This window comes from Lipotes vexillifer, unplaced genomic scaffold (genome assembly GCF_000442215.2).
Source record: "Lipotes vexillifer unplaced genomic scaffold, Lipotes_vexillifer_v1.1 scaffold71, whole genome shotgun sequence".
Taxonomy (NCBI): Eukaryota; Metazoa; Chordata; class Mammalia; order Artiodactyla; family Lipotidae; genus Lipotes; species Lipotes vexillifer.
In genome coordinates, this window is record NW_006793703.1 from 5,541,087 (window position 1) to 5,566,288 (window position 25,202).

General features: G+C 45.2%; 1 protein-coding gene across 2 annotated transcripts in view; it reads right to left on the reverse strand.

Moving 5' to 3' along the window:
• HIPK2 (homeodomain interacting protein kinase 2) overlaps positions 1–25,202 on the reverse strand; it is a 128,675-nt gene that overhangs the window by 20,368 nt on the left and 83,105 nt on the right. Inside the window, exons 6-12 of one of the 2 annotated variants that reach the window (XM_007466612.1) lie at positions 21,064–21,226; positions 17,291–17,428; positions 17,096–17,171; positions 15,880–16,001; positions 7,812–7,954; positions 4,831–5,010; positions 1,695–1,976 (exon numbers count right to left, since the gene is read on the reverse strand). In XM_007466612.1, coding sequence (XP_007466674.1) covers positions 1,695–1,976; positions 4,831–5,010; positions 7,812–7,954; positions 15,880–16,001; positions 17,096–17,171; positions 17,291–17,428; positions 21,064–21,226 — 1,104 coding nt within the window. Of the gene's footprint in view, positions 1–1,694; positions 1,977–4,830; positions 5,011–7,811; positions 7,955–15,879; positions 16,002–17,095; positions 17,223–17,290; positions 17,429–21,063; positions 21,227–25,202 lie in introns of both variants that reach the window. The other variant, XM_007466613.1, reaches the window with a different exon arrangement.

The window sequence follows — 25,202 nt, forward strand, 5'->3', positions numbered from 1 at the left end:
TTTGCGGTACGCGGGCCTCTCACTGTTGTGGCCTCTCCCGTTGCGGAGCACAGGCTCCGGACGCGCAGGCTGAGGGGCCATGGCTCCCGGGCCCAGCCGCTCCGCGGCATGTGGGATCTTCCCGGACCGGGGCACGAACCCGCGTCCCCTGCATCGACAGGCGGACTCTCAACCACTGCGCCACCAGGGAAGCCCAGTTGTCAGATTTTAAAATCCCCTTTTTCCAGTTGTGGCAGAGGGCTGTGTGAGGTTTCTGGTCCTTCTCGTGCCTGATGCTACAGATGTGTGCACAAGCTGCTCCAGGCCAGGGGCCGGGCCGGAGCCGGGAAGAGCCTTTCTCTTTGGGAAGGGCCTGCGAGGCACGAGGCGCTGGGCAGGACGGGGCATTGACTCAACTTGGGACTGTCCTCCAAAAGGAAACTGAGCCCAGTTCTGGAACAGGCAGCCTGGGAATGAAGCACTGAGCCCCATCCCCCCGGCCCTGTGGCCCCTCTAGCGCCTGGCCCAATGCTAGGACCAGAAATGCTCCACGACATGCTTCTCTGAGACACACTGACTGACTAGCCTGGGCCACTAAAGAGGACACTGGAAATGAAAGATACACTAGCCCTATCATGAGAAGATAAGGCACTGAGTTCATTATAAAGATGGGAAGGGGATGCCTCATGCAGGAAGAAATAGCTGTAGTGAGAATGTTTGAATCAGCCTATCTGCATATCTTGTAATGATTTTAAGTGTAGGAATTTATTATCTAATCAAAAGGATTTGTGATTATAATCAGGGACATTGTATCCAATCAGGAATTAGTAATTTGGGCCTAACTGTGAATGTTAAGCTTCACATCAGGTCATGGGATGTGCGCTGACCGGCAGCGTGCGGCAGGCCTCCCTTCCCAGGTCCTGGGTCCCAGACGGAGGAGCCAGCAGGTTGGGACTGTGAGACTTTGGATCTACAAGGTCCCGAGGCCCGGGGGTGCTGAAGGCCAGGGGACCGACTGTTCAGAGGGGCAAGTTCCAGGGGACCATCAGACAGCCCAAGCTCACACCGCACTCCGTTGCAGTCTGGCTGGAAAGTGTAGCAAAGAGGTTCCGGCACTAGCGTGAACAGTCTCACAAATATAATAAATATTTCTTCCCTCTCCCCAGGAAGCATAGAGAGAGGAAAATGAGTTCTCACTACTTTGGAATAAACAGTAATGCTCTATGGGTGAAGAGCCAACTGGCAGTTCGATAGACCGGGTTAATCAGACACAGGAAACTTTCTGATTAATTGGACAATTACCTCAAATTCTGAGAGAGCCAAGGCAGTGTTAGAGAAACAGCCTGACCAACTAGGAATAAATTCAATAGCCCGAGGCAGAGATTTTTAGCGTACGAGGCTCGAAATACACTGGCACCGTGTGTCTGATGTTTATGGTCCCACGTCCCCCAAATGTAAAGGGCCTGTGACTATGTTTTAAGACCAAAGTGACTCAAAATCATTTCGGCTTTCAACAATTATGGAGAATCTGTTTGACATTCCCTTGAAATCACCTTAGGGCTCCAGGACACGGCAAAGCCAAAATTCAGGGGCCGGGAGAGAGGGGTCATCACGCTGGACGACGCAAGGTGGTCCAGATCCACCATAACTGTCTCCGTGCGAGACGGAAACGCAGCTCCGCTCCTTCCTGGAGTCTGAAGGTGGCACAGCCTCACCTGGCGGGGGCATGCTTCTGCTCCTCCTCTTCATCCGTGTCGCTGCTGATGGTGATGACGCTGACCGTGGGGCTGGGGGTGTCAGGAATGACTATCGTCTGCCGCTGCCGCTCCCTGGTGGTGCTGGAGGCCCCGTCGCCCCAGCCGCACGTGACGGAGGAGCTGCAGGCCGGGCTGCTGTGCACCAGGGCGCAGCGCGGAGGCGTGTTCTCCTTGACACGCTTGGACCGCTGCGGGGAGCTGACGGCCTGAGAGGAGGACACCTCACAGGTGGAGACGTTTCTGGAACGACAAAGCCACACACGCTCACGGAGAGGGTCAGACCGGGCAGCTCCTTCCGAGGGGCTCAACTGTCTAGAAACACCAGCTTTGCCAAGTCTCCGTAAAACAGGTAGAGAACCAGGGCCCTCAGACTTAATATGACTGCAGAAGGGGCTGCCCGTGGAGCTCTCTCTTCCAGTTATAGCTGCGACACAGACGGGGGCAGCAGCCTGGTCTTCTCTGGGCTCTGGCCTGGCCCCCTGCACGAAAAGGGAGTAATCAGGGCTCTCAGGAGAGGGCACAGGGCTGTGACCCAGGACTGGGCTGGTCTTGTGGGGGCAGACGTAACGCCCAGGATCTCAGGGGTGTCTGCCCCAATGCGGCCCCCTGTCTTCAGGGTCGAGGCCCAACTCCCTGAGCTCAATCCGGTCATCCTCCCCAACGTATTTAGCTCTAGTTTTAGAGGTGGAAGAAAAGGTATCTGCACAGAAAGCTTTAGTTTCCTTGCTAATGGCTGGTTTACCACTGATTAAACTAAAACACTCACTTCCTAAGAGTTCCTGGATCTAAAGGATCTAGTGTTAAAGTTTAGCTTTCCCTTCTTCCTCCTTTTATGGACATGACCATAAAAGTATCTGTGTGGGTATAATTTTTCAAAAAACGATTATTTTGGATTTTGACACATGGGCGTCACAGGAAGCTTCCCAGTCTGTTTCAACTGCAATGAAAAATCAGGAAAAATGCAAGAGGAAAAGGTATGCTTAAAAAGGGACCTTTTAATCTTGATTTTGATCAACTCAAAATTACTTATCAAATCAGCCAATGTAGTTTCTGGTAACTTTGGAGAAAAGAATACCTTACCTTTTCCCCTCCCCATCCACCCTTGCTGACCTTGGTCATATCTGTACAGTGAGACCAAAGCCAGCCTATGATGAAACTTAAGACTGTGATATGTCCTTAGAGATTCTAGCATCTTCTAGCTAAAGGGATGGCAATAAAGATGAAAATAATTCCATGAAGGCAGATCTATTTAATTTTCTATTTAGTTGATATCAGATATGTTGCTTGTTCCTTTTGGGGGGCTCGTAATAAGAAGTGTTACTGATAAGATTGTTGCATTCTTTGTACTTACCACAGAACTAGGTATTTGTTATTACTAATACGTTACAATTTTGAGATTATGTTTTCACTACTTGAGCAGTTAAAATATGGTCCATTTGGTGTTGTTAAAGAAACGTATGCCTTGATGGCACCACCTGACAGGGGAAAGCCTTCTGGTCTCCCCAACTGTTATGCCTAAGGCACTGGTCTTAAAAATAGGAAAACACCTAATTTTCACTATAGTGATACTGATCTTGAAATGCGCTGGCTGTGAGCCTTCCTAAAGGCAGCTGGGTGGTGAGGAGGCAAGAAAGAGGGACTTGCCAGCAGGTCAGAGGCCAAGGGTTCTTCCTGCCCCTACCTGGCCAAGGTGAGCTACAAGGAGGCTAAACCCCACCTCCCGGCCAGACCAGGGTTCTGGCGACCACCTACCAGGGTGAGCACGACAGCACGTGAGGATCGAGACAGTGGCCTCTGTTGTCACCCAGTCTAACAAAGACACAGGTGTGCTGTCACAGGGCTGCCGCGCAAAAGCATTCTGGAAGTCTGCCACTGATCTTACATGAATTTCCCTAAGTTGTCAGAAACATCCAAATAAGAATCTTGTTCAGGAAGGATGACAACTTAAGGAAGTCAGCTCTTGGATTAGTTTTCAAGTGAAAAAGAATGAAAAAAGGCGGGCCTCATTTCTGCCACCTTCCTACACAAGGAAGTAGAAAACCAAAATTCACTAGACATTTCCTATACTAGACTTCTTTTGATTAGCCTATTCCAAATAAGCAATTAGGTACCTCCCAGCCAGTGCCACTGGAGAGAGATGCAGTAAAAATTCTGCATCCACACAATCTTGATTTTTTTGTTTGTTCGTTTGTTTGGAAATCTCTATTTTTTTTAAAAGTCAGGTCTCTTGAGGTATTTACGTACGGTGGAAGACACCCTTTTGAAATGTCTGATGAGTTCTGACAGATGTACAGTCAGGTAACTCCCGTCACGATCCAGATATAGAACTCTGTCATCACCGTGAAAACTTCCCTTATGCTCTTTCCTTGTCAGTCCTCTCCTCTCCAACCCTAGTCCCTGGCAGCTCCTGTCCCTATAGTTTAACCTTTTCCAAAATACCTTTATCAGTGGAATTAAACAGCACATGGCCTTTGTCAATCTTGATTTTTAAGAGTTCATGGAGATGAAACTGGATTTAAAGGAAATGGGAAAGATTACTGTTCTGCTGGTTAGTGTCTAGGATTAACCGAAGTTACTGCTTATATTTAAGCAAGTAGCTAAATGAGTTAAATTTCTGACCTTAGATTTCAAAGAAAGCACATTTCTGTACTACCTGTTTTTTTTTTTTTTTTTTTGGCTGCACCTCAAGCCGGGTCTTAGTTCCCGGACCAGGGACTGACAGGGCGGCCATGGCAGTGAAAGCACCAAGTCCTAACCACTGGACTGCCAGGGAATTCCCTCTACTACTTTTAAATAAAGTTATTATGGTTTTGAAAGTGCAACTTCAGAGGTCAGCCTGAGTGTTTTCTAGAGAAGTGGAGAACAGCTCAAGGCCCAGACACTGAACACTGTGGTCCCAGGCCCCCAGCCTTCGGGTGCTGGCAGGGTCAGCACTCAGACCTCAGAATGAGTGCCTCCTTCAAACCCTAGTGCTCCCCACATGGTCTAGCAAATTCTACCGGCCACTTCCTGTCCCACTCCAGGGATCCAAATCTTTAACTTCCAAGCTCCTCGAGGTCTCCTTCCTACAGAGATAGACCCTTTCACCACCTACCTCGCAGAGGACTGGTGCTGCTTACTCTTCCGGGAGGAAGTGGTGCTGGTAGGTTGCTGCCGCATCACGTGGGCCACGCCCACATTTAAGGGTTGAGCTGCTGGAAGGGTCACATGACCAGTCAATAGCGCCGGCTGCTGCATGATGGGATTGTAATGGCTGCCGTGAGCATGCGTGTTCCTAAAAGAAAGGTGGGAAAACAGGCTCTTTACTGGTTTTATAGAAACAGAGCTTGTTTATAAGATAAAGTTCCCTCCCCAGTTAAAAGCCAAACTAAAACCAAAAGGTGGGTCTCTCACTACCCGGAGAGCTGTTGAAGGGAGGAGCCACCCCAGGTGACTTCAACAGGTTAAGTTTCCCTGGTGCAGTAACATTTAAGTGGCAGGGACACAACTAGGTGAGTGAGAAAGAGGGCATTTCAAGCGGGGAGAATGCCAAGTAGGCAGACTCAGCTTAAGTTCTGGGGAGAGAAAATAAATATTCCCTCCAGCTTTTCAAGTCCCTGAACAGGCGACTGTGCTGTGTATTTTATTTTAGAATTTACCAAGTGCCTTCAGTGGGTGATTCCACTCTGTGAGGGAGGCAGGATATCTTGGTAATACCACTTTATAAGGGAGGGTATTGTAGTTTATGTGAAAAACAAACTTCGAAGACTGGGCGCCGTATGTTTCTGGCGTTAGGAAGTGTTAACACTTTAGAATTTTCTCAGCGGCTAGCACAGTGCTCAGGCGTGTAGCAGCTGATTAATGAGTTACACGCTTCCTGAATGAACAATTAGATTAACTGAAGGTTGACTAGACATGCATAGAGTTTGGTACTAAGTGAAAATTACTAACGTCAGACACATGTTGATAAGAAATACTGCCAGCCATTATCCTGAAAATGGGTTGTATGGGATCTGGGTTGTGTGGCGCTCAAAGGCTTATTTTCCCACAGAAATCTTAAGAGTAGTGACGAATTAAGAGAATTGCCCATAAAAACCCATTTAATACATAACAAAATGAAAAGGTATAGAATTCATCTGAATTTTTTAAATATTATGAAATTTATCTTTGAAACGTAGGGAGAAAGATGAATAGGAAAAAAAAGTAGGGAGACACTTTTGTAGAGATTTTGATAGTCTTTTGGACATTCACATGAACTTTAGAAACTGATGCTGTAGCTTCTTTACTTTGTTGCTCTTTCATCTACAGACATGGCACTCTTTTTCCTTTGATACAGGTCTAGCGCTGGCACTTCTCTTTTGTTTATTAGCCATGACTACAGATGTTCTCTGGACCACACATGAAATGGAGAAGAGACGGAAAAGAAACTGTGTTGGCTTTGGGTGTCTTCTGTGGTCACCAGATCAGAGATGAGGCGGGATGAGGGATAAGAAAATATGCATGAGTGAGGGAGTATGTGAGCATTGCTGAAATTCAATGAGCTAGAAATGCTGAAAGACGAAGGAAAGAAGGAGTACAGCGAACGTATGGTCTTTTAGGAGAAGGGGTGAGGAAAAAACAACAACTGGTCAACCAGCTTTCCACTTGGTTGCTGTTCCTAACGAGCTGAAGAGCGGAGGTGGTCTTGCTGAGCACGAACCAGTGTGAATGGGGGAAGGGCAGGTAACAGATCTATTTGCTGCCTGTCATGTACCAAGCGCTGGCGTGGTACGTTAAATTCAGTCAAGTGCTTTGTTTCTTTATCTTAAATCTAAACCTCCCGACAATCCTATGAATAGACACGAACACCCCCGCTTTACTAAAGAAGAACCAAGGCTCATACAGGTTAAGTAACTTTTCCCAGGTCCTGCAGGGCCAGACATGAACCCAGTTTTACCTGGGTTGAAAGTGCTTCCAATGAATGAGTGGGGGGAGATGTAGGGGGAGTGCTGTCAGTGGGAAGTGAATGGGGCTGTGATAAACAGCCCGTGTTCCTCTCTTCTTCTTACTAAATTAAATTAGAATCAGTGTATTAGTAATTAGAAAATTAACTGGCAGAACAGAGGAAACTGCAGTCGAGGCTGGACTGGGGGCCTGTCTCTCTACCTCTCTACCTTTTATCCAGAGCTCTTGATACACAGTAGCCTTGCAGGTCGGAAAAGGAGCTGTCAGGAGGCTCCATGGTTGGTATGGAGACTGTCAAGAGGGTGAGGGGTATGACCTACCCTGATGTTTGGGCTGAAAGAGAGACAGTGCAGAGGGCCATGGGAAGTTGGGGACAACTTGGGGGCTGCCACTTGGCTCTGCATTGGTGCAGGGGGGCACGGTGGTGGTGTTGGCATGGGGTGGGTGGCAGGTACAAGGAAAAGTGGAAAGCGGCCATAAAAACAACGGAGCAATGTGTCAGTGATGAAGCTGGCGAGCGGGATGGGGTGGGGGGCTCTGGAAACAGATGCAGGGGGTGTGGCATGCTGGTGGCTGTCAGCTGGTTGCCTCTGGGGTCTGCAGAAAGTGCACTTGGATCTCGAAGATATGACTATCAACTGAAGAGACACACTCAGCAAACACACCAGAGTTTATCATCCCAAATAAAGCCCTTTCTGTCAAGCCTTCCCCTGGGAGGTCTGCTATGACTCCAGTGTGCTCGCGTCTCGAAACACCTCGAGAACACTTTCTGGAATTGCATAGGAGCCCCGGGGACTCTCTTCCGCATCCTTTCACTGGTGACAAATCTTTGTTTTCTGTGAGTGGAATTTAATTCTGAGAAACAACCAAAAAATCATCCCATGCCAAGTCTGGTGAATTACACTGGTGATCAAATAATGGAACTAAATTTTGGGTTGAAAATGACAACTGATCATAATGTAACGAAGCTGATTTTCTAGTGTCCTGGTACACATTTATTTAAAAATAACCTCTCATTACACTGTAGTCTATTCCACCTAATAATCTTTTTAATTTAAAAAGCAGGAGATTCTGGTACAGGCCAGCCCGGCAGCTCTCTGGGTCAGTGGTAGACGTGCCTCCCATCCCCGACATGCCTGCTGCCTTGCTTACCTCCAGTCGGCCAACTGCTGGGTGCCGGCCATGGTCTCGGGAATCACAGTCGCATGCTGCACCGACGTGTGCGTGGCCACCCCAGTCAGCTGCTGCCACGCCGGGGGAAGCAGGATCTGCTGGGTCCCACTTGGCCAGGCCTGCTGTAGGACAGAGGACATTTGCTGTCACCATGTCTGTTAGTCATAAAATCAATCTGCATGAGTCAAGCACTTATTCTGTGCCCAGAGTTGTGCTAGACCCTGTGATAGGTGTGAGAGTGGAGACCTGCTCTTTGGCCTCAAAAACCAGGGGAGATAAAATTAGCACATGGGATGTCAACAGAAGATAATAAGTACATGGGCAACGAACTGTATGGAAGCAATTCATTCACACTGAAGAATGATTTATTTATGAATTTGCTCTAATGAACAATGCTTAACATTTCTAAGAGTTCATTTATTGATTTATTCTGTCACACAATTATGTGCAAGAGATAGAGGTAGTTGAATTGGGCCATACAAGGGTAACTTCTTGCCCTCAAGAAGTTTTCTGTCTAGTATCCTTTATTTAATATTTTGCCTTGTGTCTATCAGCTAGAATCTAGAGGTCCAACTTGTGTTATCTTCTGAATCTAAGTTAACGTAACTCTGAGATCACCAAGTATCTGATACTTGCCTGCAACTGAGGGCAGGCAAGTGTGACGTACAATTCTTAGCTGGGACCTTAAGCTTACCTGAGAATTACCTCGACTTCCTCAAAGCAAAAATGAGACAGTGGGGAAGTCGCAGCCTGATTCTTCGTAAATATTAAGCTTTTTCTAAGAAGTCTAAAACGAACTTTCTTGATTCCTGCTTGAACAGACTTACACGTGTGCGTGCGTGTGCGTGTACTCTGTTTTGAGCTCTCTGTATCTTCAGTCACTATTCTGCTTGCCTTTGGTTATTAAACGATTCACAATGAACACAGCTGTCCAAAGTTGGACACTTGAAGGAACACCACTAAGGCAAAGTTCCTCTTGGGCAGGTCAAGGACTTAAAAGATTTGGGATCTTAGTTATATCTCTCTTTCCATCGGGATGGAGATGACTGACACTGGGTAATTAATATAATGTAGTGCTCCACAAACTGTGCATGTGTTTAATATGTGTGTTTTGGCTCACATGTACAAACAAGCACTTCTGGAAATGGTTTACAAATTTGAGTCAAGGCTTAATAAGCAGTGATGTGTATAAAATGATACAGCCGCAGTTTAGACCTGAGTGGATCGTTCACCTGGTCTATCCTGTCATCTCTGTGGCAGATGAGACCCAGTGAAATCTCTTATACCTTGTAGATATTGCCTGTTTGCTTAGCGATCTTTTCTGATAGAGGCAGAAAGCTGAGGGACCACAGATAAAATAGTAAATGCTTAATAAATGTCTGTTGATGAAATGAAGGAAGCAGTCCTCCCAAGGCAATTAACTATGCTTAACTGTATTTCAGGTTTACTGAATTCAAACACAGCGAGCAGAAAAATAATTGAATTGATTGAAACAGTCATGAGCTCAAAAGCTTAAATGAATAACAGTTTCACTGGCAGTAAGATTTCTACTGATTTTGCCTGGAACTTATTTCAGATCTCATCAAAAGCATGTGTTTTGACTAATGTCATTTTAAAATAATAAATCTTGATATCAAGCTAAGGACATTATTTTTTCCCTATTTCCCTAAAATGAATATTAACATTTTACTTCAAAGGGAGATATTTTTGTACCTCTGTCACTGATTGATATGTTCAACTCATTTCAGACGACACTTCATCAGATATTTCTATAATTTATTACTACTTTATAATTTATAAGGTTAGCGCTGATACTCCTGGATGCATGCTGTGTGCCAAGCACAGAACTAAGACCATCAATAGATTTTCTGACTTTCTCTTAAGACCAATCCTGTGAGGTAGGGGCTGTTTTCCCGTCCCTTTTCTCAAATGAGTAAACTGAAACACACAGACGTTAAATAGCTTGCCTGGAAATATGGTAAATTAAACATACATTTAACGGCTCTCCCTCTTTAAACTCAACCAAAATGACAGTGAAGGAATGAAAAAAAAATATAGAGAGCCATAGGACAAAGAGAACAGGAAGTGACAATAACAGTTAACAAAATTTTAGACGCTGTTACACAGAAGGGCGATTACTGAGTTCACAGACTGAAGGAATCTAAGGACAAGTCTGTATATTAAACTATGAGATGCCTTCACCCCCAGATCCCTGGTATGTAGAATCATTACCCGGCCTCCCCAGTCTCAAAGCAGGAGCCTGGAGGATTCTCTCTAGGGAAACTGACTATTCCAAGAGAAAAAAAATATAGACACATTTGACGAGAGGGGATCTGCCAATGAAAATGCTAAGCTCACTCCTTACTGGTCTATACAGAAGCCCACATTCAACTACGGAGAAGTCCACCGCCCTGCCCCTGAAGCTCTCCAGTTATTTCAGTGCTTCAGTCTTAGATATGAATGAACAGCCAGGGGTCACCAGATTTTAAAGGAAGCTTCTAAGATGAAAGAGACTAAAACAAAAAAAAAAAAATGAAACTCAGAGGAAACAGCAACAGTGTAGGAATCAGAAGAAAATTTCAAAAACATATGTAATTAATGTCCTCATAGACGTAAAAAAAATCTATCTATCTATCTATATATCTCCATGAAACAAGATCATGTATAAGAAGATATATCTATATTCAGAGAACGAGAAAGAACTCTTGGAAATGAGACCTATGACAACAGAAATGAACGATTCCATAGAGTTGAGGAAATATTAGGAAGTAGCATAGATCGAATATATAGAGACAAAAAGGTGGGCACGGTCGGGGGGAGACATGAAAATCATTAGATCACTTCAGAAACACCAGCACCTAATTAATAAGAATTCTGCAAAGAGGGAACAGAGAACATGGAGGGGAAGAAGTTAACAAAGGCAAAAATAAACAAAAATTCTCTAGGTAAAAAGGGCAAATAGGCTGTCCAGGACAATGTATTCTAAAAGACTCACATGGAAACATGCAGTCATGAAATCTCACACCACTGTAGACAAGGAGAGTCTTAAAAGATTTCAGAAAGGGAGAAAAACTACAACCACTGAACTTCTCAATATGCTCAAACACATCAAACACACAAGCCTTTTAGAACTCTGGAAGAGTTTGGGGCTGCCATAATAATAGACACAGAGGAAACTAATCCAATGAAAAGATGAGACAATCGTCAATTCCAGGAAAAAACACGTTGTACAGGAAAAGAAATGGAATCATAGTATATGATGAGGCTCAGCTGAAAATAATGATACAATATCGATGATAATAATTATATTTAAATTCAAAAATAACTTCCCCAAAGTGATACAGCCAGTAAGTGGTGGGGCTGGCACCTGGACATGGGCAGTCAAATTCTAGAGCCCATGCTCTCAGCCTATGGAGATGATACATAAAAGTGCTACTACTATCTCTTTTTATGGAGATGATACATAAAAGTGCTGGCCCTATTCAGGATCAGGTGTTGGTGGTAACTGCATAAGAGTAGTATGAAAAAGTCTTCCTTGTTCATTAACAATATCAGGCACCAAGCAAGACTGACACAGACGGCAAGACAGAATGGTTGGGAAGACTGGCTGAAAATAACCACAGGTTTTGAGAAGCATCGAAGTTTTGTATTTTAACAGGTTAAAGAGTCCAAGCCAGTGGTTCATCCTTAGGGAAACATTTAAAGGGGTTCAGGTGATACAAGCTGATTGGCTAGAAGAATGCACAAATCTTCACGGCACGGCAGAGCCTACGAGGATCTGGCAAACAGAAATCTCCATATTCTGGGGGCTCTGAAGGGTCAAAGGGGGTTTGGGATCTTGCCATTTGAAAAGTGAGATAAATTCAACACTGTATCAATCAAGAACTATACTTCCCATCACTCTACCTTTACCTCCTCATTCACAGTTTCTGATGGTGGTCAAGACGCCAGCTCTGGGCCGGGGCTTGGAAGGACAGAGGTGACAGCTCCTTTTAGGCAGTACCAAAAAAACGTTACTGGTAAGGCAATCCATATCACCCTCGTGTCACTGAAATGAGAGGGTGTGATTACACCCTCTTCTTCCGTGAACACATCTTTGGGGTGCCCCAGAGAGAGTGTTTCCCTTTGACGGACATGTGATGCTGCTGGGAGGTGGGGCAGAAAAGGGCAGAGCAAACAAAGCTAATATGAGGGATGGATTTAAAAGGCTCTCTAAACTTTCACAGATAAACTCCTGGAAAAGGTATAACTATTTAGATAAAAAGAAATACGCAGAATTTTGGGATATATTTAAAGTAATAATCTTTGGAGTGCCTCTGCCTGATACCTAGAAATTTATCCCAAGAAAAATGAAGGTGTCAGCTTCCATGTTTAATTATTGCTTTTTTTTTTTATAGCTGCCCTACTAGTTTTAGAGGTTAGCTTATTTTCGTCCTTTGAAGGGACCATTAAACAATACCTAGGAGAGGACTTCCCTGGTGGCGCAGTGGTTAAGAATCGCCTGCCAAGGCAGGGGACACGGGTTCGAGCCCTGGTCCGGGAAGATCCCACATGCCGCGGAGCAACTAAGCCTGTGCGCCACGACTACTGAGCCTGTGCTCTAGAGCCTGCAAGCTACAACTACTGAGCCCGCACGCCCAGAGCCCACGCTCCACAACAAGAGAAGCCAGCGCAATGAGAAGCACACGCACTGCAATTTAGAGTAGCCCCCGCTCACTGTAACTAGAGAAAGCCTGTGCACAGCAAGAGAAAGCTTGTGCGCAGCAACAAAGATCCAATGTAGCCAAAAAAAGAGAAAAAACCCAAAAACCTAGGAAAGCTGGACCTTAATAGGCTAACATATTGGCATGAACTGAGTGACAGAAAAATCAAAAGCAACCAATAAACAAAAAGACACACAGTGATGCTAGATAGGACAGGACTTTTTTTTTTTTTTTTTTTTTTTTTTTTAACTTAATCTCTCTTAGGCGTCTCTGCATGTCAAGACACTTTGGTCTACCATGTCCTTGACGCGCAGGCTCAGCGGCCATGGCTCACGGGCCCAGCCGCTCCACGGCACGTGGGATCCTCCCGGACCAGGGCACGAACCCGTGTCCCCTGCATCGGCAGGCGGACTCTCAACCACTGCGCCACCAGGGAAGCCCTACCTGTCCTTTTTAATGGCTACATGGTGTTTCGTTTTATGCATGTATCAATTTATTTAACAAATCTCCTACTGAGGAACATTCAAATTGCTCCCAGAAGTTCCCTGTTATGAACACTGTAGCAATTAAAATCCTTGTACATGCATTTATTTTTCTGTTCACTTTCCCATTTAGTGCTTTAGGTTAAATTCACTTGGGAATTTACAGCACGGTTTGGGACTCCCTTTCAAGTATGCAATAGGTAAAGCCCTTCCCTGCTATGGTTAAAGTACTGAAACAAATTCAGAAATGCTGAGCATGTTGGTTTCCACCAAACTGAACAATGAAGAATGTCTATTTTAGCTAGTAAGAGATGCCAAGTATTCTTTCTTTCAGAGATGTTTCCTGGCTTACTAGAGTTAAGTGTGCAAACACAAAAAAGGATCTATAAGTACCCTTTAAAGTACATGTGAATTCTGCAGGCTTTGGCTCACAGATGAGCAGCCCTGGGAAAGTGGCCTGGATTTCTGCCAGTCAGATAAAGTATGAGCAAGCTGCTTTGCCCCTGGAGGGAGCTGTGGTTCTCTTGATCTACCAGGGCCTTTTCTGAACTCCCTACTACCAAACTGTGCAAACAAAAGGGAGCTATGAAGACCAGAGACAGAGGAAGGAGTAGAAGGTGTGCTTTATACGCTGAAGGTTCTCTGTTTACAAACTTTCAGCAAGACACAGCTTTCTGTGCCATCAGAAGCTGGTGTTAGTGGTCATTTGCAGTCTCAATTTGGACATAAGAACAAAGAGATGAAGAATGGCTAACATCAATCTCAAACAAGCTGCTCCAGAAAACAGAAGAAGAGGTAATAGTATCCGGCATATCTTATGAGATTGGTGTAATCTCGATGCCCAAAGCAGATAAAGATTCTACAAGAAAGAGAAATTCATGCCTCTTCTCACTTATGAACATAGATGTAAAATACTAGCTATAGTGTTTGCAAACTCTCCAGAATTGAACAGCATACAAACACATCAAGCACAACATGATTAAATAAAGTTCACCCTGGACATACAGGGATAGTTTAACATTACAAAATCTATTAAGTAACTTGGTACATTAACAGATAAAGGAACAAAAACACAGGAGTATTTCAATAGATGAAGAAAGAACATTTGATGCAATTTAATATTAATTCATTAAAAAAATTAGCAAACTTGATGAGGTGTCCCTATCAACTCTTCAGAGTAAACAAAATCCCTAATGGCAAAGCAGCGAGAAGAATTTCCTTAAAAGTTAGGTTGAAGTTAAGGATGCTCAATATTAACACTTACTAAACGTTGTTTTGGAGAGTCTCAGCACAGTGATAGAAGAACAATAAATGAAAGTTATAAAGATTGTAAAGGAAGAAACAAAACTGCATCATTTGTAAATGAAAAGATAGTCTACATAGAAAATCCAAGGGAATTCACAGAAACAATCAGAACTAATCAGTTTGGAAGGATTGCTAGATAACGAACTCAATGAAGAAAAATCAGTTACATTCCTATGAACCAAAGACAAATAATTAGAACATACAGTTAATAAAGTTATTAATAACAAAACTGTAAAATATTTAGGAATTATTCTAACAAAAGAAAACTTCAGTGAAAGGAATAAAAGGTAATTTATGCTCAGGGATGACTTAATATTATAAGGATGTCAATTTTCCTAAAAGTAAATATAAATCCAATGCAAGTCCAATAAATACAAACCAGGGTTTTGGGTTTTGTTTTGGCTTGTTTTGGAACCAAAATTCTTATGTAAAGGTGATGATAAAATTCACATGGAAAAGTGAAGGGATAAGAATAGACAGCGAAATTTTGAAGAACAATATAGGAGCAGGGCTTTTCTGACCAGATACCAGACGTATATTAAAGTCATAATAGTTAAGACAATAGGATATTGGAGAGGACAATGGAATAGCATAGAGTGAGTCCAAAATAGACCTATGCAATTTGACTATATTAAAATTAAAACCCCAAACTTCTATTCAACAAAAGACACCATAAGTAAGTGTCTTTGGGAACCAACATTATTTAGAAACAAAAGTGCCTCTAAACTAACGACATTTTGGTCAAGCTGTCCTTGACGCCTGACAACAGAAACAGTACAGCATGGTGGTTAAAATACAGACGCTGGTGTCTTGGGTTTCTGTTCTGGTTCTGCCACCTAATTGCCGTGTGACTTTGAGCCAGTGCTTGTGCTTCATTTCCCCTATTTGTCAAAAGGAGACAAATACCTTTTACTATGTTGTGGGGATTAAATCAATAACAACTGTAAAGTGCCTGGCATAATGAGGATGTATTTGTTATTAAGGTTCAAGGGACATTAAGGATTGACTACTATTATCACTACACCACTATGGTTACCTAAAATTTCCACAACACTTTACAAATTTTCAACCAGTTTCACCTCTGCGATTTCATTCTAAGAATCTGTCAGAGTACCTGTGTGAACAGATAAGGAAGGTTCCATCCCAAAGCTTCTGTGATCCTGGTTTTCAACTATAAAACAAAGAGATAATCTCCAAGGCTCTTTTTGGCTTTAAAAAAAAAAAATTTCAATTTTACAAGGAAGAAATGCTAACTGACTTGCCTTGGGTCACAGAGAGTTAGGATTAAACCCTAGGTCTCCCATATTAATTTGCATTACAAAGATACAATGATAATTTCCCCAGACTCTCCCTGTGTCTCAATTTCTTCTTGTAATTGTAAGCTAGATACTTAGGAAGGTAATTCACCTGGGAATCATTCAGAATATTACTGATATATTCTAATGATTTCAAGCATCTGACTCATTGCCAGGGAGGGAATTAGCGAAGATATAGCTCTTTTGTGAACAACATTAACATAGATCATGGTAATACCAGTAATAATAAAGAAAGAATTACCTGGGCAAGCAGACCTGGTTGGATCTGAAGAGGCTGAGCTCCTGGGGCTTGAGTGACGATGGGAACCGCATTTTCCATTCTCACAGAGTAGCCAGCATGCTTAGAGGGAGAGGCCTGCAATCCTAGTCCAGACAACGGGCAAGGGGGAAAAAGGGCTAAGTGACTGGAAACAGCTGGACGAGGAGAACCTTCCTAGCCCGCTGTGTCAGCTCTAAGCTTCCCTTGGCACTAGATACCGCCTGGTCCTTTGGAAGTCTCCCCTTTAGTTTCTAACTTAAAAAAAAAAATTTTTTTTTTTTTTTCTTTTGGCCGTGCCGCATGGCTTGCGGGATCTTAATTCCCCGACCAGGGACTGAACCCGGGCCCTTGGCAGTGAAAGCGTGGAGTCCTAACCACTGGACCGCCAGGGAATTCTCTCTAACTTAAAATTTAAAAAAACCACGAAAACAGCCTTGAATGTTTTCAAAGACTAGGTCAAATTAAGGAATCTTTAAAGCCAAAAGTGGAACAGTTATGCTGGCAAATTACAGCAGGAAAACAACTGCTTTTGACATGAAGATACATCTGCGTATGTCAAAGCCAGGACCTGCGGGGAGGAGTGAGGCGGCTGGAGTTGCACTGATTCAGACTGAACCACGTAGACTTACACCAGGAGAGTTTCAGAGACAAATTCTTGAGCTTCCTGTGTAAACTGTAACCAAGCAGTCAACTCCAGCTTAGAGTTTTCAGGACAAGAGTGCCGGGGTGCGTGGCCAAAGGATCACCTGGTGGGCACGTGGTCGGGGGGGTGGTGTCCAGGAAATGCTTTTCGGACAGCTTTATATTCTTCACAAGAACTGGGACTAGTTGGCTGTCGGAGATCGGCAATCTTTTACAGATAAGCCACACAGGATATTCCATGTGAGGAAATGCAAGAGCTGACATCAGCATAACAATGGGAACACACACAATGTGCTGATTTACAGCCAGCCACTGGGCCTGGGACGAAACCACTGGCAGGTGATGAGAATAACAAGGCGCTGACTTGGTGCCGAAACGTAAGTCCCACTGTTTCTAGGCTGGCCGCCGCAGTACGGGGGCCCTCAAGTTCAGTGATGCCAGGGCTCTCAGCAAAAGAAATGAAGAGGGCTTTAGCAGGACAGAAGAGTTTGGGGGCCGGCGCCCCAGAGGTGGTCCTCTTGGAAGCAGGTGAGAGGCTGTGTCCACTCAGCCTTACCTTGGAAGCCGGGTGGACACACGATGAGCGCTTGCTGGAAGGGGTCGGGCCGGGCGCAGATCTGGGCCGCTCCCGTCTGCAGGGGCATGCTCCGCTGGGCCACCGCAGCCATGGATGCCGCTGAGGGCTGGTAGAGTGCAGATTGGTAGTTTAGTATGGAGACTTCAGGATTGGCTAAGGAAAGAGGGGCACCGCTCCCGTCTGCAGGGGCATGCTCCGCTGGGCCACCGCAGCCATGGATGCCGCTGAGGGCTGGTAGAGTGCAGATTGGTAGTTTAGTATGGAGACTTCAGGATTGGCTAAGGGAAGAGTGGCACTGGTGGAGGTGGGAGCCTAAAGGAATGGTGGGGATTAAACAAAAATAAACACAAATAAAAAATGAGGGAGGTGGCATGTTGGGAGACACGAATCTAAATCAAATAAATGAACTCGAAGAGCAAACAAACAAACAAACGAAAACCAAGAGCAAAAAAGCAAAAACAGAGGGGAGTGGAAATACAGTTGGAAAGTCTCAGGCACCTGCAGCCCCATGAGACACAGAACCGCCTTCGGTGCTTACATCCAGGCCAGTTCCTAACATTTATGGGGCCTGCAAATGCAAGTGGACGCCTGCATATCATGTCTAAATACTGCAAAGTTAAAAATCGGCTAAAGGACTTACGTTCTGCCCTTCCACCTAGACACGTACACTTTCATAACCACCTGGAAGACTGGGTTTGAGTCTGAATCCCTCTTGGATTCCTTGGCTTGGCCACTGGAACGTGGAGCTGAATGCCTGCCTTCCTTCTCTCCCTGTCCCAGCTCTGTCCCACAACTTGAGGGCCTTTGGGTGCATGTTTTTGGACTTGGTGGTACAGTCCATACCGGGGAGGATGAAACCAAGCCTGGGGTGCCAGGTACCCAGAGCTTGGCATGGAAGCACACATACCTGGGGAGGGCCCAGGCAGGGGGCCCTTTTTCTCAGGTCTAAGGGCAGCACTGTTTACAGATGCCCTGAGATGTTTGCAGAGCACTGTTACTGTAAAGAAATACGCTGCAGAAATAGAGATGGAGAGGGACATGCTGAGACTGGGGTTACTTGTTGGAATTCGGTGCATCCTCATGCTGGCGTTCAACTACTAAAGCTGGAAGGCAGGGAGAAAAGATGCCAGTGGGTCAAGAGAACTTAAATGGAGGTGGGTTAGACAGATACTGAAGTTATGCCCTCTTCCCTTTCTCTTCCAGAAAGAGACAGCATTTGAGATAGAAATTCCATGTGAAGCAAAGCCACGCATGGAAGGAAAAGAAATTCTAAACTGGGAATTCTCCAGTTTCACCCCATCTTAGTCTTCCTCATGCTGAGCCTTTAGCAAGATAGGTGGAGTTACCTATGGCTTCAGATTCAACCTTTTTAAGAGGTTTTGCCACTAGACGTTACAAGCACTAAAAAAGTAAGGGGGGAAAGAGCCACAAGGATATCGTGGACACATCCAAAATCAGGATTTCAAGCAGGGTATGCATGTGTGTCAAATTTGATAAAAAGGATAAAGTCTCATTTTACATGATTTTTATACTTATATTTGATGCTGAATTTCAGTGCAAAGCAAAAGAATTTGAAAGTAATCACTAAATCATTTGGCGCCCATGTTTAGATTTTAAGATATTATTGTAACAATAAGTGTCTGTTTTTGCAGCACCACACAACTGGCCTCCAGGTAGTGTGACTGGGGATGCGCGTGTGACACGTGTGGGCCAGCATCTTTTATTGGGTTGGCCAAAAAGTTCGTTTGGGTTTTCCGTAAGATCTTACGAACTTTTTCCATAAGATCTTACGAACCCGAACGAACTTTTGGGCCAATCTAATTTTTTTTTTTTTTTTTTTTTTTTAATTTGGAGTATAGTTCATTTACAATGCTGTGTTAGTTTCTGGTGCACAGCAAAGTGATTCAGTTACATGTGTGTGTGTGTGTGTGTGTGTGTGTGTGTGTGTGTATATTCTTTTTCATATTCTTTTCCATTATAGGTTACTAAAAGGTATTGAATATAGTTCCCTGTGCTATACAGTAGGTCCTTGTTGTTTATCTGTTTTATATACAGTCGTCTGTATTGGGCCAGCATCTGTGTTGCTACTGATGGCACGACTTGTGTTTCCTCTTTGTTCTCTCCATGGCCTCACCTCTCCGGGAGGCTTCCCCACATACACACTTCCCCCCACCTGCTTGCACTCTACGCACCGGAGACCAGACCCTCCTCACATCTTCCTGCCTCTGGGCTTGGCTTCCCTCTTCAGGGCACTAGCACCAATCTCCTCCAGTTCCCACGCTGGCGCTCAACTACTCCCCCTTCTGGCCAGTCGCTGGTACTGCTGCTCCTTCCTTCGAAATGTCCCCAGAACCCTCTTTGTAAATCACCAGTTCCTTAGCTGAGGCCTGTCCTGGTGCCTGGGACCTGTAAGGCCCTGACTAGTGATGCTCTGGCCTCTGCTTCCTCTCTTCCAATTCGTTTTGGACACAGAGGCTAGAACATTCTTTCCAAAAGTCTACTTTGTGCATGTCACCACCCTGCTCAAAAATCTCCAATTGCTGCCTAACGAATGCTGTATATGCATCTTAGTCTGGCCCTCCTTCCTCACAGTTAGGCCAACCTTCCCATTTCAACGTATCTTCTACTCTTCCTGCTTACGGCACCAGCAAGATAGTCCACTCAGTGTGATGGGGCTCTGGTGATGAAGAGCAAAACCACGGTGATATTTTGTCAAGGAGTTCACCCGACTGGCTGTGGCTGCCTTAGCCTGAGGACTGAGCTACGCACTGGGTGGGAATGTTTATTATTTTGGACTCCAGGCTGTAGAGAACATTAGCTCTTCCCACTAAGGAGAACTGTAAGAACACCAAGGGCCCCCAGGGGGCAGCAGATTCCAGGGAGCCTCTCCTAGAGTTTAGGCAGAAGGAGAGGACAGGCTGGGAAGTAAAGCTGGGCCTTAGCAACACACCATGCCAGGAATGGCCTGGAAAACAGGGTCAATGACCCTTCCGTGGGAGTAGGGGACCTGTCGGAAAAGAGTAGATGGCCAGGCAGAGTATTCACACTTCAGGATTAGAACATACACACTCCTTTCGTATGGGGTGGTATATGTGTGTGTACACACACACACACACACACACACACACACACACACAGAGGTGTGCTGTTGTCATTAAAGACTGATATTAAGACTGAAAAAAATCTAGGGACATTTATTTGGTGGAACTGGTAAGGCTGGTTGGTGGGAATAAAAGTAAAAGTCTCTTAGATACCAGAGGCAGCCTGAGTGAGGACTTGGGGATTATTCATTTCAGTAACTATTTCCTGGGTGTCACCCATATTTCGAGCAGTGTATTAGGTGCTAGATTCTGCTAATTTTCTGCGAGAGGTTGGAAAGCTGTAGGAAGAAAACCTCAGTTCCCCGGTCCCTTTTTAGTTCTAACTGCTGGAATTCTGGTGACAAGACTGATGAATTGATTCTCCCCGAGAACTGGAAAAGGACAGGTTTTTTTATCTGTCTTGAAAGGAGACCATGTGGACCCAGCAGTGTGGACACCAGGAGCAAGGGCCTGAGCTGGGTGACCGCCAGCATCCCTTCCAGTTCTAGAATTCTTTATCAGGCAGATGTCGGTCATAAAAGGATCACAGCATCTCCTTTACCTTATTCCCACATCAAGACAGGAGAGCAGTAAGAGGTACCATCTCAGAAGTAACTCCCTTAGTGAGTCATTTCTGGGACCTTTCGATGAGCCAGTAGTCAATACAAAGAGTGCCTGGGATTCTCAAAGGAAATAACCTTGGGAACACAGACTTTCTTACAGAGTTGAATGTGACAGCAGAGGGATTTTGTCTGTTGTACGTGATATTGGAGGAGTTTTGTCTCCTGACTCGGTCTGGTGGGCAAGTATAATTCCTGTCGCTCACACTATCAGCCCGGCCTGCCTTCCCCTCCGCTCCCCACTCACCTGGTTGTGGACGGTGTTCAGCTGGTTGTTGAAGGTCATGGTCAGGTTGGTGGATGTGCTGGGGGCCACGTGCGTGATGAAAGGGGTTTTGCTCTGGTTTACCGTGTCATACATGTTCACCCGACGCTTGCAAATCTCCATGTTCTGGAAACATGATTTGACGCTGTTCACGCAAAAGGCAGAGACAGAGGCATTTGGGAGAGACAAGAGGGTAAGGTGGAATCCAGGGGAGAAAACGGAGAGAGAAAAAGAGAGAACAGTTAATCTAATAAACGAAACGACCGGGACACTTAGGTCTCAATTTCCTGGATTTCTCATGCAGCGACTGCATTTGCAAGAGTCGGCGGTACTTAGATGAATCCCCCCCATTGTCTCACTACCTCTTCTGCCCGTCCTGGTGGGTAAAGGTTCTCCACCAGCACAACAGACCTCTGGGCTCTCACTGCATTTCCTCATGCTGCTGATCTGCCTGCACCTTCGCTGCTCATTCTCAGCTTTCAAGGTGGTTTCTGGCGCATAAACAAACGTATAAGTTCTCTGATTGGGAGCGTTGAACAGCAGTTGATGACCTGCCTCCACCTTCCTTGCGCTCACCCTTTCCAGCTAGTCTAGGGCACCAGCGCCACCTAGGGGTCAGCCAAGGAACTAGCCAACCCAGTACCAGGACCTCGCGCCACGCTTGTTCCTCCCTGGATTGCGTATGGAATGAAAACAATGATCTTAATGATCACTGCTAGCGGCTAACTTTACTGACAGTGTGGTAGTTGCTTGCAAGCACTGTCTCATTCAGTCCTACAGCACCCACGAGGGGAAGAGATACGACCGTTGGCCCTATTTTATGGGTAAGGCTGAAGCAGACAGAGGATGGGTAATTTGTCAAGATCAAGAGCTAATTATTGGCAGTCTTCACATACACATGTACATTCTCTTTACCTTCCTTCATTCTGCCTTTCAGTTTTCTAATTCTTGCCCAGTTACATGAAGTAAAGTTTCTCTTCCTCTCTTTCTTCCTCCATTGCATTTGTGAATCAAAACAAAACTCTAATTATGAAAGTCAAGTATAGAAGTGTTGCTGACACCAGCATCAAGGACAAGGAAAGCCACGAGTGGCCCTGACCAAGTTTTTGAAAATCCACCATATAGTGTCCTTTAGAATTTATACATTGTTTTTCATTCATTTGTGTATTCTTCTAATTAAACTTAATTTTCCTCAAATGGTAATATTCAAGATAATGAATATTAAATTTCAATTTAAAATACTTATTTTAAGTATAAATAGTTTAATAACAATATAAAATTCTACGATTTTAAGATTTCAAATGCATACTGCTTCCATATACTATAGGTAAGTTATATTCTGGGGCAAGCAGGTGCTTGTGGGCTATCCCAAAACATCCTCTCCATGAAAGATGTTCTGAACTGACTTAGACATTCTTTCTGAGTTAATGGCTACTTACATTGGCTACACAATGCACACTAAATAAACATTTACTGGCTGACAACCCTGGAGAGGAAGGAATACGTGTTCTCCAGTAACCAAGAGCTAGAAACACTATTCCTAATGCTGGTAATGCCAACATGTTTTGAGCATCTACTAAGTGTCAAGCCCACTGCTAAGTGCTTTCACATGGAGGCTGAAGGAATAAAACAATAGATTTTGTGTTCTTTTTGGACTGTAGTTAATGCATCAACGGTTTTCTGACAATTCAACACAAAGCTTTTAGACTCAGAATCTTCTAACTGAAATGGTCTGAGTTTTTAGTTTCAGTTAGAGGAAAGTACTTTCACGTTGGGTTAATTCTGAGAGTGGTTTTTAAGGAATCTGTGCACTAGACTCCTGGCATGGAGAAACGAGTGGAGTCTCTTTCACCTGTTAATCTGGATGTTGGGGTAACCCTGGCCGAGCCCCAGAGGTGGGGTCTCTAGCAAGGGGGTGGGGTGGCCTGGAGGTTTCTTCTAGCCCCAGAGTTCTCCCTTGTCTGCTCAACAAGTTCTAGGGTTACCTGGGGATCAGGCCTATTCTCGGGTAAGCCTGGGTATGCGCAAAGACCCTTCTTTCCTTCCGAGGCTTATTTTCCGAAATCTAAGTTGTCAGTTCTCTTGGTCTCACACCAAGTTCTGAATTGGAAGCTGATGCCCATGGATTCCACGCTTGGTCTTCATCCCACACAGTGAAGCACCCTATACCTGTTTCCTTACACAACCCAGAGACAGACAGCACCCTGAGGTCATTCAACCAAGCCCCCAACTTTATGCAGGAGACTGTCTCACTGACTTGGTGCAGATGGTAACGGGAGCCCTCTAGTCAGCACCCCTCCATCTCCTATCTATCTGGGCTGCTTCTCAGTCATCCCACTTCACCCCGAATACGCAAAGACTGATCTTACGGGGCCCTATCCAGTAAATCACCAAGTTTGCCTTTCTTTTGTGGTAATAGACTGACACCCCTTGACTTACCCCTACCACACCCAGAAAAAGGACAAATCCCGTAATGAGAGTTTGCAAGGGATGGGTCCAAGTTCCTTCTTTATACAGGAGTTTGGTTGTTTCAAACGTGCTTCTAAATTAGAGGCCATGTCTGGGCGTTGCAATACGATTTGACTTACTCAACAACAGCTAATAAGGAACAGACCTAAAACTGAGGAAGCCCCGTCCATGGTAGGTGCCACACCATCCTTTCTCATATGCTGGTTAAGGTCAAATCCAGCCTTCATCAGCCCAATTTGATTGTGGCCATGGCAGGGCCCATGATGACCGGCAGCTGTCTCTGATCCGCGGCCTCTTCCCGTGTATTCCCGCTCCCTCCTGACCCTATCTAAAATCTGCTGCTCTCTCGAGCACCCTGCTTCTCCCAGCAGACACCCAGGGAGGTGACTGTTTATTCTTTCACATCCCAAGCACCTCGGGGTCGAGAGGCTGAAGTGCTATCTCTCATTACTCTCTGTTATAGGCTGAACTGTGCTCCCCAAATTCACATTAAGTTAAAGTTCTAATCCCGCCCGCCCCCCCCCCACCCCGTACTTAAGAATGTGACTGAATTTGGAGATGGGATCTTTAAAGAGGTAAAACGAGGTCATTAGGGTGCGCCCTAATCCAATTCCTCAGAAGGAGGAGGAAATTAGGACACAGACATGCAAGAAAGGAAGGCCATGTGAAGACACGGGCAGAAGACAGCCATGTGTAAGCCAAGGAGAGAGGCCACAGAAAAAGCCAACTCTGCCAAACACCTAGATCTTGGGCTTCTAGAATGATGAGAAAATAAATGTCTGCTGTTTAAGACACCCAGCCACTCAGTGGTCCTTTGTTATGGTGCCTCCTACTACCCCACCCCCCACCCCCGCACGCTCAGGCCGCACAGCCTCACGTCTTTTCTTTCCTCCTCATTTCGCCGAGGCCTGGGCCACTAGCTCAGTCCTGCCCACCTGGGAGACTTCAGAGGTCACCCTGACTCCTCGTCAGACATCCTGGCTTCTTAGTTCCTTCTCACCTCCAGTGACCTGCGGTCAATTCCAGTCACACATTCCTTAGACTGTCCAACCGGAAACTGCTTTGCTTCCCCCAAATTCAAGCCTAGAAATTCAAGCCTCCCATCCGGTCACATTTTCTACCCATCTGGCTTATTCGACTATTACTATACTAACCGATCTCTGAGCTGATCAGACCACTCAGTCTCTTTGGACCCCTCCCATCTTCACTTCCTTTCTCTTCTGGCTAAGCCTCCCATAGCCATCACTTTGGACTTCAGTTGCTCCATTGCCAACGCCTAACTCCGTGTCAACCTTTTCCTCTTAGCAGCCTGGCAACACTCCACCTGACGGACCCAGCTACCTCCATCCCTCCATGTCTCTCCATGCCTTCACCTGGGGAGCTCAGTTACAGCCGCGCTATTCATGTCCAACCTCCACGCTCAACGGTTCTGCTCTATTTCTCTGTTCCATTTACTCTGCCACCTCCCACTACCTAAACTTTCGGGAAACATCTTCTGAGCATCCTTTATCTCTAAGCTCGTACTACCAGACACTTCCCATCAGCATCTTAAATTGCTCAAGTCTCTTCTATATGAAAAGAAACCCCACCCTTGGGCCTTCCCTAGTCACCCCTCTATTTTTTCCCTCCCCTTTCCCAGCCTTCCTTCTTGA